The 21886-nt window shown below is 46.4% G+C and overlaps 1 protein-coding gene across 1 annotated transcript; it reads right to left on the bottom strand.

The window, feature by feature from the left end:
* Window positions 1–472: 472 nt before the first annotated feature.
* On the bottom strand, window positions 473–21861 carry DCST1 (DC-STAMP domain containing 1). The gene is made up of 16 exons (XM_006861726.1): window positions 21765–21861; window positions 21328–21453; window positions 21162–21236; window positions 10821–10949; window positions 10329–10468; window positions 9342–9558; window positions 9096–9239; window positions 8444–8565; window positions 7870–8027; window positions 5432–5531; window positions 5207–5302; window positions 4987–5113; window positions 4503–4619; window positions 3372–3514; window positions 3111–3224; window positions 473–724 (listed from the first exon to the last, which is right to left on the bottom strand). The coding sequence occupies exons 1-16, from the start codon at window positions 21859–21861 to the stop codon at window positions 473–475; spliced, it is 2157 nt and encodes a 718-aa protein (XP_006861788.1).
* Window positions 21862–21886: the final 25 nt, after the last annotated feature.

Below are 21886 nucleotides of genomic sequence, written 5' to 3'. Positions count from 1 at the left end.
CTGGGCTCACCCCGTGCCACAGCGCAACCCTCAGGCCCCGCCCCAACCCCCTCCTGCCGGACCTGGTGTCAGGCTCCGCCCCGTCTAGGCCCCGCCCCCACCACGCTGAATTCCTAACTACGATTCCTTGCACAAGGCGGGCTCCTCCTGCGCTGTGCTGCTCAGCCACTAATCCTTCGGCAACTACGCAGGGTGAGAACCGGGATTCCAAGCCGAGGCCCGGTCCGACTGGCTTGGGCGTCACTCATGCCCCATCCGTCCCCAGGTCCTAGCCCCTCCCTAGTAGCTTTGCTGCTCCCCAGCTTCACCTCCGCAACCCTGCTCCTTGGGCATCAGGCTGGCCAGCTCTCTCAACTACCGGCTAAGGCGGCTTCTGGCTCACCCTGGACCCCCGAAGCGTTGACAGCAGGAGTGTACAAAGGTTTTTATTAAACAGAAAGGAGCAGGCTAGAAGAGTGGGCGGCATGCCCCTTCACTCTGCGTAGGTAGCATCGTCGTTACTGTCGCTGAAGTCGGAGGAAGAGAGCTCCTCACGGGGTGTGCAGACTGGGCATTGCTGCCGCATGTCGACCCAACACGACTGACAGTACACGGTCTCGCAGCCCGGCGTTGAGCACACGTGGGACTCGGGCGTCTCAAGTGCTAAGCACACCACACATCGCCGACGCAGCCAGTGGCGCAGGAGGGGGCAGCGGCGGTACAAGATGTCAACCAAGTGGTGGCGCTGTTGGGAAGAGAGGAGGTCTTAGATCCGTTGGGGAGCAAACCAGTTAAGAGATGCTAGGCGGTTTGGACAGCGCTCCTTTACAGAAATCTCAAGGCATGACAGTACCCACATGTTGGAGAAGACTAGGGTGATAAAAGAAGACCCCCTGACGGGGAAGGGCTGTAAGGACAAGGGTTCTATAGTGTCCCCTCTTCAACTCTGTTCACGTGGGAGAGTGGGGAGGATGCAGTCTCCTCCGGACTCTTCCAGCAACAACTATCATTTACACTTTCCTATAAATCAATCTTACGTGGTTCTCACCGTCAGGTTGAGAAATGAGTAGGCCAGATAAGATTATCACTATTGTTAACCCCACTTTACAGATGGGAAAGGTGAATCTCAAAAAGATTAAATGACTTTCTCAAAGGGCAAGCAGCTAGTAAACAATCCAATGGATTAGACCCAGGTACACTGATTTCAATCACAAGCTTGGGTCATTATGTTCCCCCAGCCCCCATCACCCAGACATTCTTTTCTACCTTATCTAGTCATTCATTCTTTTGTCCCAGAAACTTGTTTGGGGGGGGGGGGGTGGTGGGAAGGGGACTGCCTTGGTTCCATTCTTTTCTACCTTATCTAGTCATTCATTCTTTTGTCCCAGAAACTTGTTTGGGGGGGGGGGGGAAGGGGACTGCCTTGGCAGACAAAAGCAGAGGCAGAACTCCTGGGTTTGGCCTTTAGAGCCATCCATAATCTGGTTCCCTTCTAGCCTCTTCCACCTTAAAACAACAACCAATTGCTACTAGTGGATTCTGATTCCTGTCAGGCACCCACGTGTGTAGAGTTGAACAGCACTCCACTGGGTTTTCAGTTTGTGGTCTTTCTTCCGAGGCACTCCTAGGTGGCTTCAAACCACCAACCTTTCAGTTAGTAACTGAGCACTTAATCCTTTGCACTGCTCAGGAATTCCTTTTGTTCCACCCAGCAAACCACAAGGTCAGCAGTTCGAAACTACCAGCTGTTCCACCAGAGAAAAATGAGACTTTCTGCTCCTGTAAAAGATTTACAGCCTCGGAAACCGTGTACAGGGTTGTTATGGGTCGGAACCAACTCCACGGCACATAACCAACCAACCAACATTCCTCTTTAAATGCTGCCTCTTCTGTGTCATTTTCTTCCTAGACTATCCCTGGCTTTTGCCATTCCTTTTGGTCTTTGAGTCTTTGCACTTCCTTTTCCCTCATCCTGAAATGAACGTCCTTCACATTTCCATCTGTCTATGAAAATGCAGCTCATTTCAGAACCGGGTCATAACATGTTTGGTTTTTTTCATTATACATTTATTCCTGCCCTACAGTGTACTGATGAGGATTTTTAAGATCTAAGCACCAAAGCAAAAGGTGAACAAAACACAGTCTCTCACTCTTAGGAGTTTTGTTAGGGTGTATTAAATAAGAATGGCTGCCATTCATTGTTCTGTTCACACTGTTGGGCCCTGTGTGCTAAGAACTGTAACGAAATAAACTCAATACAAACAATACTCATTTAAGACAGATATTATTATCATCATCTCTATCAGATGAGAAAACTGATACTTGAAGAACTGGACACTTGCCCAAGGTCACACAGTAACAACAAACACACAAATAATACTTGCTACACACCAGTATTGTGAGACTCCTTAATATATATGAACTCCTTGCAACAACCAGATGGAGTACTTAACTCCATTATACAGAAGGGGAAAACCAAGGTACAAAAGTTAAATAACATGCAAGGTCACATAGCTATCATTGTACAAAGGAGAGGAACCAGTATTCTAACCCAGGTTCTCTGATGCCAAAGCCTGACACACATACTGCTCTCTAATGAGCAGGCTTGGCAGATCTGTCCAACCTACTCATTCTTCAGAGCAAGAAACTGAGGTCCAGTGAGAACCTCAGTCTAATTGAAGAAGTGTGGACTAGAAGGAACCTGACTTTTCAACTCTTTTGCTCTTAGTTTGTATATTGAGCTTTCCTGATCTCCAGTCCACCTTGCTCTCTTTCCACCTCCTCTGAACTGCTCTGAGCCCTCTTTGAGCACCTGTGGTCTATTATTTCTGGAGTCCCTTTTGTTGTCCTCTGACCAGACTGAATCAGCCTGATTCTTCTTGTCTGCCTGCTGCCCAGTGGTCTGATGAGTATATCCGGCTAGGCTAGGTCGTAGAGTACAGACAGGAACATAATCATGGCCTCCTGGGACTGGATGACCAGGACCCCTTAGCTTGCATCACATCAAAGCTCACTGACCTTGAATAGGCCTGGGACCTCTACTGAGTGTTAAGTGAACTAAAAGGAGATGTCCCCTCTCCTAAAACTCTCTAGGTTGACTGGGAGCTGCAAGAGCAAAGGTCTGGACTTACTGGAGCCCTCTGTTCTTGGGCCCTCCTCACAATGGTGGCCCTCCTTAGCTTGGTGAAAGCTGCTCTCTTCCTCAGTAGGTCATTGTAGAAGAACAAGATCCGCTTCTTCTCTCGCTGAAGACAAGGAAAAGGGGATCAATGATAGTTGACAGTACAGAGAAAAGGACACTCCCCGAGGATGGCGTTGATAGGGAGTTGGGTGTTGGTGTGTGTGTGTGTGTGTGTGTGTGTAGGGGTGGAGAGGTCTGAGAAGCGGCACACCTTGGGGAAGTAGAAGGCTGCGATGACCCTACGTAGCCGGTAGCCAAAAGCCTGGAGCAGGCAGAGACACACTAGCAGGCCGATCGGTAGTGCAGTCCTGAAGTAGTCCTTCGCAGCCATGCTCTCCGGTTGGGGCAGGCAGGCTGGGAGTGGGAAGCAGGCCTGTTAGGGATCTGGTCAGGGCCAGTCCACAGACAGGGCAGACAGGGCAATCCATATAGACTTCCCGCCTGAGTGAGATGTGGAGGTTTGGCTTCTGATTTCCCTGCTGTCCTCCTGCCTGCCCAGTGTCAGGTTACCCAGCAATCAAGGTAAGCACAGACTTACTTGTGCTTACTTAGAAATCTGTAGTACACAATTATACTTTTTTAAAAAGAACACATATCAAAGATTCTACTTCTAGGTATGGCTAGCATATCTCTCCTCCAGCCCCACAGTAACTTCCTACAAAATCAAAGCCTTTTTTCAAACTTATAATACCTGACAGGGACAGAGTACCCAGGAATCAAGGTAAGCAAGGGTTTATTTGTATTGAGCAGTTTCGCATGGGTTTAATTTCCCATCTTTGATTAAAGATGTGGTGAAACCCATGTGAAATTGCTTACTACAGATTAGTAAGTAAACACAAGAATGCCCAGGCTTACTTATTGGGTAATCCACTCTTGGGCCTGCCCTTCACCCTCCAGCTGTGATAGTCACTAGGCACATGTTTGTGAGGTTGGTGCAGGGCCAGGTATAGGGTCTGTTGTGCACAGGGTTGCTATGAGTCAGTACCAACTCGATGGCACCTAACAACAACAAGGTACATGAGGCTATTTGCTTAACGTGGTGCAGATCTAGCACATAAGTATTATGACAGAAAGTCCTACTGGGCAGTACTGCACCAGAAGACCAGAACCCCAATCTTCTGACCCCTGGCTCCAGCACCCAGACTATTCTGACCCAAGGGGTCATCTTCCACTCTTCAAGCTTGCCAGCCCTCTGATTTACCCAACCCACGCCCACTGATGTTCATCTCTCCACACTCAAGCCCAGTCTCCCAACTATTTACCTTGGACTCTTTTGACCTCTACTCACCCCCATGCCCTGACCCATATCTCAGCCCTAATCCAGACTTCTGGCATCACTTACGCATGTTGTTGGATTCCACTGCAGTCTCTGAGGAGGTATTCAGGGCCCCAATGGTTTTCCGAAGAAGCCGGGCAAGCATAGAGTCTCCTTCCACCTTCACCTCCAGTTTATGACTGCCTGAGGTCAGGAGTGTAGTCATAGGTGAGGGGGATCCAGAAAAAGTTGAGGTTAAACTGGTGAGACAGGATGGGGGCTGAGTGTAGGAGAGGGGTTCAGGCAAAGAAATCCTCCTCAACTGCACTGGACTTTCTATCATTCAAGGAACCTAATCCCTCCCTGTTGTAGATGTAGCAACAGCTGTCATGTTGAGATTTAACTCTAAGGAGTTGAGTCTAGGAGCTGAGTGAGAGAAGGGGAGCAGATGCAGCAGAGAGGAGACAAAATTGGGAGAACTGGGGTGAGGTGAGTGCACAGGGGTTGTGATTTGTGTGTCGGGGGGTTTCTTTTGGGGGCTGACTTGGACAAGAGTGGGGGATGTGCTCACTGCGGAAGGAGTACTGCAGGAAGGAGTGGTGGCGGATGGTGTTGAAGATGGAGTAGAGAGTCCAGTCCAGTCCACACAGTACCAGATATAGCAGCAGAACAGGCACCGACTCCAGGAGCTCCCTTACCTGCTCAAGCAACAGGTGAGGTGGGACTGAGGAGCACTGCCTGCTACCTGGGGTACTCTGATGCCTTTTGCCCTCCCCATATGCCATCCTCACCACATTTTTCATTTCTGAGGCCTGGATCAGGGGCTTGCAGGGAAAGATGACCGTTTTCTCCTCAGCTTTGCGGAGCGGCAGCAAAGTTCGTTTGCCCTGGAAAAAAAAAATGTTCACACAATGAGGAACCCAATAGCTCTCTGCCTCTTTCCTCTGCCCTCGTGAAGCATGAAGCCCACACAGGCCATGTAGCAGGGTACTCTGGGGCAGGCTGTGCCCACTCACTAGCGTCTTCCTACGTTCATCGATCTGACAGAAGTAGGTGCTGATGTAGATGTTGTCAAAGCGAATGTCCTGGTTATAGTTGTCCATGTAGGAGAATGACCTGTGTATGGGTGGACAAAGATGTCTCCATCTCCTCCCTCAGGTTGTCTTCCATCCACCCTCAACCATGGTACATGAGGAGGGGCTTCCAAGGTCAGTCACTCAATGACTAGCCAATGATCATCACTAAGCACCATTTAGGGCCTAGGCACTGTGCCCTGGAGGAGGGATAGTGAGAAAGTTGCCCTCCAGCAGCGTAGTCTAGTGGAAGTCACACACCTGCACAACTAAGAAGCCATCCTAGGGGAGAGTGAAAGCTTGATGAGAGCTCAGAGGAGGGTGTGGCCAACCTGTCTGGGGTTGGGAATAAGTGCTGAGGGTGTGTGTGTGAGGTAGGGGAAACCTTCACAGGTATGGGCCTTACAGGGTGAACATCAAGCAGAGGAAAGAGCAGGAGCAAAGGCACAGCACGGGACAACCTGTCAAAGTTGTAGGAATCACCTAGCCCATTGGGACTCCCACATTCACCTCTTGAGTCCCTACTTTCAGCTGAGACTGCAAAATTTCTTCTGGAGGTGACACCTAGCAAAACTCATCCCCAGCCACAAATTCCCCTCTCTTCTGATAGATCTCTGCTCATCCCTGGCTTCCCTTGAGCACTACAGTGTTTTGTGTGTGTGTGTGTGTGTGTGTGTGTGTGTGTGTGTGTGTGTGTAGCTGTCTTCTAAGTATCTCCCGAAGTCTTGACATAATGCTTCGGTTTCCTAGAGAATAAATGTCAATTGTTGGAAGTGTGTTTAGAACTGTAAAAGTACATGAAATACACTATGTAAGCTGTGAAATTCAACTTCCAAAGCTATTGGTTCTGGGACCCAGTAAAATACATCTTTGCCTTTCAGAGAGAACTAACTATAAATGCAAACATAGACTGTGAGTGCCCCCTTGTGGAGAGACCTACTCCTGTTCCCCCTGGGCCTCCTGAACCCTGGCCCCACCCACTGGCCAGCTCTGGTTCTTCAGTATGTGGCCTGGAGGCTGAAAGCCTGGAAGTGACTTTTGACTCAGTGCCTCCTTTATTCCCTTCCCAAGCTGACTGACTCTGAGACCTGCCACACCTTTCCTCTTCCTCCCTATATCTCAGGCCACCTTCTTGCCACACCCCACCACACCCAGGCTCCCTAACCTCTGACCAAGCCTGGCCTTCCTGTCTCCCACCTGCCCCAATTCATCCTGTGACCACCCCAGTTCAGGCTCTCCTGAACTGTTCTGGATGTGACCTCTTCAGCCCAGTCTTGCACCCCAGGCTCTGCCCTCTACACTCGACAGATGCCAGGATCTGTGCCTAAGCGAACTCCTTTCCTATTCCTGACCATGGCTCCCCATTGCAGTCTTTGGTAGCCCAGCTACACCCCTTCCAGGAGCACTGATCCTGGAAGCCCCTCCTCGGCTCACACCTGTCTCCATAGCCAACTCATAGTATGGTCCTTGAGCCTTTCTGTTTTGAGGGGACGCTCTTGCTTCCAGTACCATGGGTGGCAAAAACAGTTGAGCACTTGACTACTAACCAGCAGGTTGGGAGTTTGAACCTACTAAAAGGTACCTCATAAGAAAGGCCTGGTGATCTCTTCTAAAAGGTGACACAGCCTTGAAAACCCTATGGAGTGCACTCCATGAGTCAGAATTGACTTGATAGCAACTAGTATTTTGTTTGTTTGTTTGCTCTTGCCTCCCCAACTAGACCATGAGCTTCTTGAGGGCAGGTCTAGGACTCATTCATCTTTATCCTCCTACATACACACATAACTGGCATTTACTCCAGACCCCACTAATGAGATCCGACAAAGCAAGAGTCCCTACCCAGCTCAGACATCTGGGGTGGAGACAGGAGGTAGAGGGTCCAGAGGTCAGCAGGGGTTTGAGAGCAAGGACTAGGGCAGCCCAGCTGGACGCATACTGGGTGGGGTTGAGGACTTTGGTCCAAACGAAGAGAAAGTCGCTGCCAACGCAGCAGGCGGGAGAAAATGAAAGCAAAGTTGAACGATAAAAATGGCACAAAGTCAGAGCCAAGGGGAATATGAAGGGCAAGAAAAAAAATCAAAAGTCAAAGCTAAATGTGAAAAAAAAAAGTCAGCGTTGGGATAAAAGCTAGAGGGAGGTAGATACATGAAGACTGCTGCCTTTTCAAGGTGGCAGAAACTTGGATAACATTTCTTTTTACAAAATGTTCACATTTTCTTATTAATTTTGTGTAAACAATGACCCCCACTTAATAAAAAGGCCACATTTTAAAGCACACATTTGGATTCTGAGTACGAGTGGGCTCTACAGTTTCATTCTGGGAGCTTTCCTCTGGGCAGGAAGGGAGCAGGGACTGCTGGGGTGGGGGACTCATGGCTTACGCATATAAGACCAGCAGGAAGGTGCAGGAGAGCAGCACCTGAAACAGCCCCAAGGTCCACTCCAGCCGGGCCTCCTGTGTGCGCACATAGTTCCGAGTCTCCGTGCTCACGTGCTCCCAGCTGGTGTTGAGGCCCAGCACTCCAGCCTGCTTCTCTTGCTGGTGGAGGTGCAGCACAGGGGCAAACTCAGCCTGTGCCGCCCACCAGGCCCAGACCTAGCCTCTTCATGGAGTTCAGCTCACATCACTTTGATCTTCCTTGTCTTCAGGAATTGTCACCTCTTTCTGCTTACCACCCTCCTTGACACAGTCTTGTTCCCCTCCACCTGTATCAGCTGATACTATCTGTACCTGGCTGACCATTTTGTACCAAAGCCAAATCCACACAGTCTTCCCTCTCAGCACCGTCCTTCTCCCAACACCAACACTGACTTCAGTACTACTCCCTCCTTGCCCCTCTCCCTCACACCAGTCACCTGTTTCCTGTCACCTGTTTTGCTTTGCCTCAGTTCCTGCTCTATTCCCCAATGGCCTCTTCCCACTCCTTACTTTCCCTACATGCCCCCAGCCCTTACCTTTAGGTTAATATTGGCTGAAAATTCCCCAGTCAGTGTATGAACAGACTGGTTGAGGGAGTCGTAGGTCTGTCCAAAGTTGCCTTCCACTGGGATGCGGTTACGACACCAGACTTCCATTACTAGTGGGCAGTAGAGCCAGGTCAGGGGCCTTCCGACCTGGCTATCACACCTGACCCAACTAACCTGCTTCCTCCTCCTGTGAGTCTCTCTCTACATTCTGTGCTTTTGTTTCTCTGCACCGATTCTCCCCCATCTCTGCTGTCCTTGGATTCTTCCTCCAAGGACCGAGGCCTAATTTCCCAATGTTTGTACTTGTCCATAACCATAACAAATACTAATGATAGACAGCATTTGTAGCGCAATTTCTCTGCGTGCCAGCTCTGTTACCTGCTTCACATGAACTATTCTCTTAAATCCTCAAAATCCCCTAATAATGTAAGTGCTACAATTATGCACATCTTTCAAATGGAGAGATGAAGTTCAGAGCTTGGCTTTAACTTACTCTGGGTCACAAAAGTCAATGGAGGAGCTGGACTCTGAGAGTGAGGGTGTCTTCAAAGAATCCAAACCCTCTGTTTGGTTGCTTTCCTGGTGTATAACTACCCACTGTCTCCAATGACCCAACTACCCCAACCCTGGTGCTCCCCACCCTTGGTGATGCTACAGAGGAACTTGAACTTCATGGGGAGGCAGAGCAGGTGGTTGAGGAGTGGGACCCAGATGCGTTGCATACATTGCTCATGCTTTCTGTCAAACCAGCGTTGGCAGCTGAACATGGCCTTGTTCACCACATCTGCAGGAAGGGAAAAGGGATGTTTAAGGTCCCCATACCTTGACCTGAAGTCCCAGGTACACAGTCTTCCTTCCCTCCACTCCCCCAAGGAACACCCCTCACAGGAGCAACGCAGCTTGGTCTTCATCTCAAACATCTTCTGTGTGGAGAGTGAATATCGGGAGACTGGGACCTGGCGGATCTTCATGAATTTGGCTGTCTCCTTTGAGTCTATGGCATCCTCTGGATAGAAGCCAGCCTCACTCTTCACCTGGGCATCCAGGTCCTCAAAGGAGTTGGAGATGTTAAAAGTCTCAACTTCCAACGAGTCTTTGCTCTCCTGGGGTTGGTGAGAGAGAGATGGGTGAGCTTTGTAGTTTGTTCTGGAAGTTCCATTCTGGTAGCCTGTCCTCCCCACAGTCAAGCTTTGGACTCCTACCCCAGGCCTAGAGAGAGTCTAGGCTTTGAGACACAATCCCTAGCCTCAAATTCCCCGTTGTTCTTAGTCCTTGGGAGTCTTTCTCTCTCCCCAGCTATCTCATTTAATGCTCCATGCCTCTGTTCTATCCAATTCAGAGTCTGCTGGCTCCTCCTCAGGCCTCCTATCCCAGATCCTTGCTGGCCATCGGTTCCCCAGACCCTTAGACCAGATCCTTAGACTTACCTACCCCTTATCACTAATTTCTCACACCACTATGCCATCTCAGTGCCTCCAATTCCCAAGCCCCTGGTCCCATCCCCCCCCAACTCTCCCATACTCCCTATCTCCAGCCCTCCAACACTCAATTCCTTAATGCCCTGGTCTTTAAGTTCCTCTGGAATGCCTCAAGGCCAAAGACCTAAATTTCCTGATATTCTAGTTCAGCTGCCCAGAATGCTGTCCAGTCAGGTGTTTGGAAATGTGTTTGGAAAATTGCAGGTTGTCTCAATGACTGGGGGCTCTCCCGGCATTTAGTGTCCAGGGACAGGGCACCTTCTGCAATGTTTGGGGACAGGCCTGAAAAAATGCCCCATTGGGAAACTGTAGATCTAGGATCTTAACTCCTCAGTTCAAGTCAACTTGACCCCCAGGGAGAGGGATCGGAGGCCCTGCCCATGGGGGCTCCTGACCAGCAGGTCATTGAACAATGCCCGCAGGGGGGCTGTGGAGGTACGCCAGGCCGCTCGGGTGTTGTTGATTTGCAGCTCCACAGTACAGCCTAGCGATGCTATCACTTCGTTGAGGTTGTAACGCAGGTTGGTCACTGGCCCTGTGGGAAGAGGCCCTGGTGGATTGCCTCCCCCTGGAGCCATTACTTTGTGAAGCCCTCCCCCAGCTCCTGCTCTGGAGTGACCACCTACTAGAACTGAACAATGATGGGGCTGAAAAACCTGTGTCTGGTCATCTAATTCAACTCCTGGTTTTTTCACCGGTGCAAAGGAGGGAGGCCCAGAGGGAAGAGGAATTCTCTCAGGGGATTATAGCAGGTTGAAGCTGCTAGGATAAGAACCTAGGCTCTGCATCCTACCTTTCACCTTCACCAAGCCTGGTTCCCAGTGAATGGCCCACCCAGGGTCACTTCTGCAATGCCAACTATCCAGCACCCAGGGACATGCACTCACCTTCATAGATAGCGGCCATGGCGTATCCCAGCACAAAGAGCCTGCCCTCTTTGCCCAGCATCTTGGGTATTATCAGGAGGCTGGCACAGCGGATGTGAGGGGAGGTCCCCCATCCTATGGCCCCTAAGCCTGTCAGGAGAGCCCAGGAGGGGGCATGGCAAGTGAGGAAGCTGCCTCACCCACCATGTCTATCAGAGACCCCACCTAACACAATTCCTTCTGGAACCACCCTCCTGCCCTTGTCCCTGTTTACACAGACTGTAGACCTTCTTGGAGTCCTGGTGTGGCACTGTGAGATAAAGCACTGGACTGCATGGTTGGTTTGAACCACAAGGTTGGTGGTTCAAACTCACCAGCTGCTCCTTGGAAACTCTCAGAATTGACTCAACAGCACTTAACAGCAACAACAATAGACTTTCTGGAGTCCTGGTGTGGTGCTATAGGATAAGCACTAGACCTGGACTGCAAGGTCAGTTTGAACCGCAAGGTTGGCAGTTCAAATCCACCAGCTGCGCCTCAGAAACACTATACAGGGGGTTGGAACTAACTTGACGGCAATTAACAACACACCTTCTAGGCCCATCATTTATTTATTCATCATTGATTCATTCAACAGCCATTATATAATTCAACTATGTGCCAGCCTCTGGCAGGTAATGGCAGAGATGACTAGAGATTGAAGTCCAGTGAATGGTTGACTTTGTATGCTTCTATGAGCATGTGTGTTAGGGAAGGAGACCAACACTTTGTGATGCTGAGTTCACACTTACCCCAGGTTCTGAGAGTGCAGAGAGAGCAAAAGGAAAATTCCAGAAACAGGTACTGGTGCTCAGAGCAGTCAGAAGAAAGGCCAGAGACCATCTCGACGTACCCTGTGCTCTGACACGAACAATCTCTGTCCCACATGTTAGCCCTTGGAGTCCTGGTGTGGTGCTGTAGGTTAATGCTCTGAACTACAAGGTTAGTTTGAACCGCAAGGTCAGCGGTTCAAGCTCACTAGTCACTCCTAGGAAACCCTATATAGGGTCACTATGAGTTGGGAACAAATCAATGACAGTTAACAACAATGTTAGCCCTTAATCATGCTGTTGTTGTTGTTAAGTACCATTGAGCCAGTTTCAACTCACAACTCACAGTATAGTGTTTCCAAGGCTGTAAATCTTGGCAGGAGCAGAAAGCCTCATCTCTCTCCCACAGAGTGGCTGGTGGACTCGAATTGCCGACCTCGTGGTGGATAAGCCCAGTGCTTATCCTACAGAGCTACCATGTTCTCTCTTAATTATGTACCACCTGGTATATTTTAGCAGTTTCACATGTGTCTCCCTGTGGTCGCTGCAAGGAGACAGTGAGCTCCTAGAAGCTCATAATCCAGGGAGAGAGACAGATGAGTAAACAAATGACTACAGTACGATGTGCTAAGTGCACAAGGGAGGTGCTTATAAAGAGCCAAGGAGGGAGTGGGCATTTCTTCAGGGAGGGGTGGGGCTGGGAAGGCTGGACAAAGGAGATGATGTGTCAGCTGGGCCTGGGAGATGAGTAAGTGTTGTTAGGAGGAGCAGATGGCATTCCAGGCTGAAGGAACAACGTAAGTTGGTCAGGGAACCTAGAAGATTCCTGTGTTGATGGTGTGTTTGCTCAATGGTGGCTAATGCAAATCTCAAACCTTACACTTCCCTCCATATTGCCACCGACTCGTAGAGCCCATCATCTCTCATTTGGACCATAGCCTCCTAACTAGTCCCCCTACTTCCTCTCCTGTCCACCTTATACTTCAATTTTCATACAGCAGCCAAAGCGAGCTTGTCAAAACATAAATCAGATCATGTCCCTTCCCGGATTAAAACCATCCAATGACTTCCTACCATTGTTGTTGTTGTTAAGTGCCACAGCACCACACTAACACTCCTGACTTCCTACCATATTAGGATAAAATCCTACTTCCCTAATTATCATGGTCTGTGGACTCCTGGTGTGGCACTGTAAGATCAGCACTGGACTTCGAACTGCAAGGTTCAAACCCACCAGCTGCTCCTCAGGAACTCTATACAGGGTCTCTATGAGTTGGAGTCGACTCAAATAACAACATAGACTCTCAGAGTCCTAGGGTGGCGCTGTAGGATAAGCACTGGACTGCTAACCACAAGGTCGGTGGTTCAAACCCACCAACCACTCCTCGGAAATCCTATACAAGGTTGCTATGAGATAGAACTGACTCACCAGCACTTAACAACAACAACAACATAGACCCTCGGGGGATCTAGTGACTTTGTAGAATAGGTACACAAGTTGGTGTAGAACTTGAGAACCACAAGTTGGATGGTTTGAGCCCACTCCATGGGAGAAAGATGATGCTTTCTGCTCCCACAAAGACTTATAGCCTCAGAAACCCACTACAGGGTGACTATGAGTAGGAACTGACTCGACAGCACTTAACAACAACAAAGACAGACCCTCAGAACCTAACCCACCTGCTAAAATGATCTCATGTTCTCTGCCCTTTGCCTACCACATTCACCTACATAGGCCTCTTGCTGTTCCTTGAACATGCCGAGCTGATTCCTCCTCTCAGGTCTTTGCCTCAGCTGTTCCCCTTGCCAGGAGCACTCCTCCTCCTCCTATTCTTCACATGGCTGGCTCTACCTAGTCATACAGGTTTGTTGCAAACCCTGTCTGGTGCCACCCAACAGATTTTTCAGTCTTCCTCCTTGCTAACACAACTTGGGTTTTGTTCAAGGGCAATGGTCTGGTCTTGCCCTGGCCCTGGGGGGTAAATCTAGATCTGCTTAACCCAATCATGGTATAAAAGGACATTGAAAAGGAGTGTCCTATGGCCTTGGTCTTTTAGTCAAAGACTCAAGCTGAGGACAATAGTTGATACTTAGATACCTATCAGAGTTCTGGTGGGGCACTGTAAGATAAGCGCTGGACAGCAAAGTCGGTTTAAATCACAAAGTCAGTGGTTCAAACCCACCAACTCCTTCTAGAAAACCCTATTCAGGGACCTAGGAGTCAGAACCCACTTGACAGCACTTACTAATAACAACAGATACCTGTGTAGTCCTGGTGTGACGCTGTAGGATAAGCACTGAGCTGCTAATCACAAGGTCTGTGACTCAAACCTACCAGCTACTCTTTGGGTTAACAACAACAAGGGTATCTATGCATTGGAACCAAATTGACAGCACTTAACAACAACAGATACCCTATATTCTAGACCGTGTCCCTGGGAGCTGTGGGTATACTCTCTGGGTTTACAAATAAAGCAAAGCTAATCTCCCACCCCTCTACCCCAACCAGTTTACCTAAGTTGTTAAGAGCCATAGAGTCAGTTCTGACTCATAGCAACCCTGTATAGGGTTTACAGAGGAGTGGCTGGTGAGTTTGAAGCCTGGTCATTGTGATTCAAACTGACCTTGTAGTTGAGAGCTTATCCTACAGCACCACACTGGGACTCCAATCCACATAAGTGAAGACCAGAAATCCAGTTTGGGAAAGTAGAGAGAAGCTGTTGGAATAGGAAGCTAGGGGGAAGGACAAGTGTTCCTTTCCTCACACCAAGTGAGGGGCTCCAAGGGGACTGCCATGTCAGAGAATTGTGCTTCAGGAAGAAGAAACTTGCTCTTCATTCCTAGACTGGACTCCTGAGCTGAAAAAGAATAAGAATTTTTCACGACCCCTTCAGGGAGGCACTTCATGGAAGAGCTTAGCAGGAGCCCAGGGGCAATTCAAAGTTCAGACTTGGAGACCAGAACCTGTTTCTCAGCTGGGGAACTCTAAAAGCAGCCTGTGATGGCAAGAGAGGGCAGCCTCAAGGGGCCCTGTTTTCCTGGTTTGGTGAGCATGGATGTGTGCATTTCCTGTGGGATAAATGGACAGTGTGGAAGGCAGCAGGCCTGGAGCCACTTGAGAGGTTCTTCATGGAAGAGGACAGCCCTCTGGGGGATTTGATCCCAAAGTAAGAGGTTGTGGGTGGCCTGCAGGAGCTAAGGAGGTCAGCTAAAGAGAGCTGCCTTCCTTAATAGACAGACAGAGGTGCACACAGAGCTTCTAAAGAGACAAACATGGGCCCATGCTTTTCAAGAGGTAGCATATGATCAAGAATGTGGGTGCCTGCCACACAGAGGATACCAGTAGTGGAATTATAACAGCATTGGTGACTGAAGGCTTTGTCCTTTTTCCTCTAATTCTTCTAATGCCCTGTTCTGACATCAGAAAAACCAGAAGGGGAAGGAAGTGGAGGAAAAAGTGAACGACCAGGCTATGCCTCTTCTCTACTGCAGGACCTCAATTCTGAGATCAAACCTGAGCTGGGGGCTGCAGGGAGAGAGGAAAAAATATGCTAAGGAATGGATGTGAGATTGGAAATTTGAGGTAAAGTGGATTGAATTTTGTAATCCCTAAAAATAAGTAATAATTACTGAAGCAATTCTAAACAAAAATAGCTGGAGAGCTAAGAGTCTGACTAAAAGGTCATCAGTAGGAAAGCATGTTTGAATACAGTGGTCAGAGACAATCATTTCCTGCTGGTCTCCCATAGACGTTAATCCATTCAATAAATGGGCAACAATGCTAATTCCACTCTCCTTGCCTGGGATAGGTTTAGGCAAGGGCATATGTTGCAAGTCTGCCCAATGAGGGGAAGTTTGTGGGGGGATTCTGGGAAAGTTCCCTTAATCTTTTTTTGTTGTTGTTGTTAATGGTAAAAAATATGCACAACAAAAATACTATTTTTTTTCTAAATTATTCTACCACCATTAACATACAGCAAGGTCCTCTAAGCAAAAACTCCCCTTTCTCCTCCCTCCTGGTAACCACTAATCATATTTGGTTCGTATATATTTGTAAGCGAGGTCATACAGTATCCATCTTTTTATGGACATTTTCTTTGCTCTTATATATAGACATGATGGTAAGGGTTGCATCACACAATGAACATAATGTCACTGAATTGTACATGTAAAAAATGTTGAAATGGCAAATGTTTTGCTACGTTTGTGTGTATGTTTTTTGTTTTTTTACCACAGCTGAAAGAAGGAGAAAGGAAGAAAGATGAAGAATAGACGCTCTTTCTACTTTCTGGTCTTTTGATATTGTTGTGTGATAATGCTTGAAGTTGCTGCAGCTATTTTGTGACCTGAAGAAGAGTGGCTGACAGACTGAAGATGGCAGAGAGAAAAGATAGAAGCAACCTGGGTTCTTGGTGGGGGGGTTATTGAGCTGCTGAATAATCTAGGCCTCAAAAATTTCCCTACCTTGACACTTTCTGTTAAATGAAGTAATAAACTTTCTGTTAAATGAAATAAAAATATGGTTTACTATGCCAGGAACTGCAAATCGAAGAGAAATGGCATCTATGTTCATCTTCAAAAAGATTATTACAAGATCTAACTTTGAAGTACAATGCTGTCTGTGACAGGATAATATTCATACGCTTATAAGGAAGACCAGTCAATATGAATGTTATTCAAATTTATGCACCAACAGTTAAAGCCAAAGAGGATTAAAAAGTACTGTGGGTTAAGGCACTGTACTGCATAGTCGGTTTGAACCACAAGGTTGGCGGTTCAAGCTCATCAGCTGCTCCTTGGAAACCCTATACAGGGTTGCTATAAGCTGGAACTGACTCAATGACACTTAATAACAACAACAACCAACTTCTTCAGTCTGAAATTGATCAAACATGCAATCAGGATGCTCTGATAATTATTGATGATTGCAATTTGAAAGCTAAGAACAAAGAGGAAGAATCACTAGTTGGAAAATACTGTCTTGATGATAAAAATGATGCTGGAGATCACATGATAGAATTTTGTAAGACCAGTAACTTCATAGCAAATACCTTTTTTCAACAGCATAAGCAACAACTATATAGGTGGACCTCACTAAATGGAATATATAGGAATCAAATTGACTACCTCTGTGGGAAGAGATGATGGAGAAGTTCAATATCATCAGCCAAAACAAGGCTAGGGCCCAACTGTGGAATAGACCATTAATTGCTCAAATGCAAGTTCAAGCTGAAGCTGAAGAAAAGAAGTCCACAAAAGCCAAAATACCACCTTCAGTATATCCCAACCGAATTTAGAGACTATCTCAAGAATAGTTTTGATGCATCAGACGCTAATGGCGGAAAACCAGAGGAGTTGTGGGATAGCATTAAGAACACCATACATGAAGACAGCAAAAGGTCATTAAACAGACAAGAAAAAAAGAAAAGACTAAAACAGATGTCAAAAGAAACTGAAACTTGCTCTGGAAGACTGACTATAAGCAGTGATGAAGTAAAAGAGCTAAACAGAAAATTTCAAAGGACAGCTTGAAGAGACAAAGTAAAATATTATAATGATATGTTCAAAGACCTGGAGTTAAAAACCAAAAGTAAAAACACACTCAGCATTCCTCAAGCTGAAAGAACTGAATAAAAAAGTCAAACCTCAGGTTGCAATATGAAGGATTCTATGGGCAAAATATTGAATGATGCAGGAAACGTCAAAAGAAGGTGGGAGGAATACACAGAGTCACTGTAACAAAAAAAATTGGTTAAAACAAAGTTCATCCGTTTCAAGAGGTAGCATATGATCAAGAACCAATAGCATGGAGGGAAAAAGTCCAAGTTGCACTGAAGGCATTGGCAAAAAAACAAGACTCCAGGATTGAGGGAATACCACTTAAAATGTTTCAACAAACTGACACAGCACTGAAGGCACTATACTAAGAAAATTGGAAGATAGCTACCTGAACAATCTTTTGGAAGAGATCCATATCTGTGCCTATTCTAAAGAAAGGAGACCTAATGCAGAAATCATCAAACAATATTAATATCACATGCCAGTATGCTTTTGCTGAAGATAATTCAAAGCCGGCTGCAGTAGTACATTGACAAGGAGCTGTCAGAAATTCAAGCCAGACCAGATTCAGCAGAGGAGGTGGAACAAGGGATATCATTGCTGACGTCAGGTGAATCTTGGCTAAAATCAGAGAATACCAGAAAGATGTTTACTTGTGCTTTATTGACTATGCAAAGGCATTCGACTGTGTGGATCATAACAAACTAAGGATAACATTGCAAAGAATGGGAATTCCAGAACACTTAATTGTGCCCATGAGGAACCTGTACATAGACCAAGAGGCAGTTGTTCAAACAGAACAAGGGGATACGGAATGGTTTAAAATTAGGATTGTATCCTTTCATCACACTTAATCAATCTGTATGCTGAATAAATAATTTGAGAAGTTGTAATTATATAAAGAAGAATATGGCATCAGGATTGGAGGAAGATTCATTAACAACTTGAGATATGCAGATGATACAACCTTGATTTCTGGAAGTGAAGAAGACTTGAAATACTGATGAAGATCAAAGACTACAGCCTTCAAAATGGACTGTACCTCAGTATGAAGAAAACAAGACTCCTCATCACTGGACCAGTAAATAATAAACAGAGAGAAGATTAAAGTTGTCAAAGACTTCATTTTGCTTGTATCCACTATCAATACTCATGGAAGCTGCAGTGAAGAAATTAAATGTTGTGCTGCATTAGGCAAATGTACTTCAAAAGACCTCCTTAAAGAGTTACAAAGCAAAGAGGTCATTTTGATGGCTAAGGGCCTGACCTAAGCCATGGTATTTTCAGTTGCCTCATATGCATATAAAAGCTGAACAATGAATAATGAAGACAGTAGAAAAATCGATACATTTGAATTATGGTGTTGGCAAATAATATTGAAATTACCAGGGACTGCCAGAAGACCAGCAAAATCTGTCTTGAAGAAGTACAGCCAGAATGATCTTTAGAAGCAAAAATGGTGAGACTTTGCCTCTCATAGCTTGGACATGTTAGGAGGGACCAGTCCCCGGAGAAAACATCATGCTTGGCAAAGTGTAGAGTCAGTGAAAAAAGGAAGACGCTGAACAAAATAGATTCACACAGTGCAGCAACAATGGGCTTAAGCATTACAATTGTGAGGATAGTGCAGGACTGGGCAGTGTTTCCTTCTGTTGTAAATAAGATCACTATGAGTTGGAACTGACTCCATGAAACCTAACAACAACAATATGGACAAAATATTGAATGACGCAGGAAGCATCAAAAGAAGGTGGCCACAGTACCAAAAAGAATTGGTCAATGTTCAACCATTTCAAGAAGTAGCATATGATCAAGAACCAGTGGTACTGAAGGAAGAAGTCCCAAGCTGTACTGAAGACCTTGGTGAAAAAAAGCCTCCAGGAACTGATGGAATACCAGTTGAAATGTTTCAATAAACTGATGCAGAACTGAAGGCACTCACTCATTTATACCAAGAAATTTGGAAGACAGTTACTTGACCAACCTATTGGAAGAGATCTGAATTTGTGCCCATTCTAAAGAAAGATGACCCACTGGAATCCAGAAATCATCAAATAATATCATTAATATCACATGCAAGTAAAGTTTTGCTGAAGGTAATTAAAAAACTGTTATAGCAATACATCAACAGGGAGCTGCCAGAAATTCAAGCCAGATTCATAAAAGGAGGTGGAACTAGGGCTATCACTGTTGACATCAGATGCATCTTGACTGAAAGCAGAGAATGCCAGAAAGATGTTTACTTGTGCTTTATTGACTATGCAAAGGCATTCGACTGTGTGGACCATAACAAACTATGGATAACATTGCAAAGAACGGGAATTCCAGAACACTTAATGGTGCTCATGAGGAACCTGTATATAGACCAAGAATAGTCATTCAGACAGAACAAGGGGATACTGAATGTTTTAAAATCAGGAAAGGTGTACGCCAGGCATGTATCCTTTTACCATATTTATTCAGGCTGTATGCTGAGCAAATAATTCGAGAAACTGTATTTTAAGAAGAAGAACATGACATCAGGATTGGATGAAGACTCATTAACAACGTGAGATATCCAAATGACACATCCTTGCTTGCTGGAAGTGAAGAGGACTTGAAATACTGATTAAGATCAAGACTACAGTCTTCAGTATGGATTATACCTCAATTTAAATAAAATGAAAATCCTCATCACGGGAACAATAAATAACATCATGATAAATGGAGAAAAGATTGGAATTGTCAAAGACTTCAATTTGCTTGGATCTACAATTAACACTCATGGAAGCAGCAGTAAAGAAATCAAATGATGTCTTGCATTAGGCAAATCTGTTGCATAACACTTCTTTAAAGTGTTAAAAAACAAAGATGTCACTTTTGAGGACTAAGGTGTGCCTGACCCAAGTCATGGTATTTTCAATCACTTTGCGTGTGAAAGTTGGACAATGCATAAGGAAGACAGTAGAAAAATCGATGCATTTGAATTACGGTGTTGGAAAAGAATATTGAAAATACCATGGGTTGCCAGAAGAACAAATACACCTGTCTTGGAGGAAGTACAACCAGAGTCCTCCTTAGAAATGAGGATGGCAAGACCTTGTCTCTTATAATTTTGGATATGTTGTCAGGAGGGACCAGTTCCTGTAGAAAGACTTCATGCCTGGCAAAGTGTAGAATCAGAGAAAAAGAGAAGACCCTTAATGAAATAGATTGAAACAGTGGCTACAACAATGGACTTAAACATGACAATTGTGAGGATGGGGCAGAACTAGGCAGTGTCTCACTCTGTTGTTCATAAGGTTGCTATAAGTCATAACTGACTCCATGGCAGTTAACAACAACAACTAACATTGTTAAAACACTTGTAGGTTGGTTGTCTGTCCTTGCAGTTCAACACTTACTGGTACAAAGTCTCCATTCAGTGGCACCTCTGAGAAACCTTCCCTGATTACTCAAGCCAAGGTAGCTCACAGTCCCTTTCTATCACATTTCCCTATTTTACTTATTTCATAACATTTGATCCCATCAGATATTCTTGTTTACTTATTTTTTAACTGTCTCCAGTGGAACATAAATTCTAAAAGAGTTGGGTGCTTGTCAACCTTGTTCACAGATGAACATCAGCAGGTGCTCAATAAATGTTGAGTAAATCAGTGATTTCTCAGGAGAAACAGGAAACAAGGCCAAGGAGGAGGCCAGGAGATATGGGAATTATGAAAGTTTGGGTTATATAATGTGAGCAATGGGGAGCCCTTCAGACTGAGAAATCTCTTAATGGTAAGGACATCCTTACCATTAAAGACACATGTCTTTCTTCTCAGACTGGGGGGGCGGGGGGGGGGGCGGGAGGAGGGGATCTTCCCTCTGGTTCTCCTCACAAAGCCCAGGACAAGGCTGAGGCCACCAGAGATGCCTAGGTACAGAAAAGACAAATTCAGACTTCTCGGGTATGCAGGACTAAGCTGTATTCCACAGATCTCTAGAGTACTCCTGGCCTTTGTCCTACACTCACCCACCAAACTGTACAGCATCATTATCTTCTGATCTTCATAGATGTTCATGGGGTTCACCAGGAGCTGAAAGAACCCTAGGGGCACAGGGTTAAGCCAAAGGCCAAAAGATGGGTCCCATACCTGGCATAGCCTTTCCCACCCCTGACTTTCTGCTTCCACACTCACCTATAGTAAGGAGCCCACCAATGCCTGCTCCCAGCAGGAAAGCAGTGACAGGAAACTCGCCTGGCCGGCGCCTCAGGAACCGGCTATAGGAGACTGGCAACACCCAGTTCAAGAACCTCTGCATCGCTGAGGGGTCAAAGGGTTTAACCCAGCAGGGCCAACAGCCTGCTCTCCTGGCTAGGACAGGACTTATTAGGATTAGGGCCTGTCTGGGGGTAGGGATGTGAGGAGTAGATGAGGGTGGCAGGAACTTGGAGGATTCTGAAGGAGATGAAGGACTTTGAGCAAGTGGAAAATGGATGAAGGAGAGATAAGGAAAAGGCTGGGCTTTGGGGTACTGGATGAGAGGGGTGAGGCTTAGGGGCTCTCAGGGTGGAAGGCAGTGTGAAGGAGCCCTGGAAGAGAGATTGGATAAGAGAAATAGGAACTGGGGTCACTGAGAAGGGGCTTGGCAACTTGTGTGACTGACTCAATGGTGTGGGGTAATTTCTTTCTTGGCCCCTTTGCTCCATTCTGATCAGGATTGATGGTCATACTTCTGCTCTGGGAAACTCTTCTC

This window comes from Chrysochloris asiatica, unplaced genomic scaffold (genome assembly GCF_000296735.1).
Source record: "Chrysochloris asiatica unplaced genomic scaffold, ChrAsi1.0 scaffold00042, whole genome shotgun sequence".
NCBI lineage: Eukaryota > Metazoa > Chordata > Mammalia > Afrosoricida > Chrysochloridae > Chrysochloris > Chrysochloris asiatica.
This window is presented reverse-complemented; position numbering and strand designations above follow the sequence as displayed.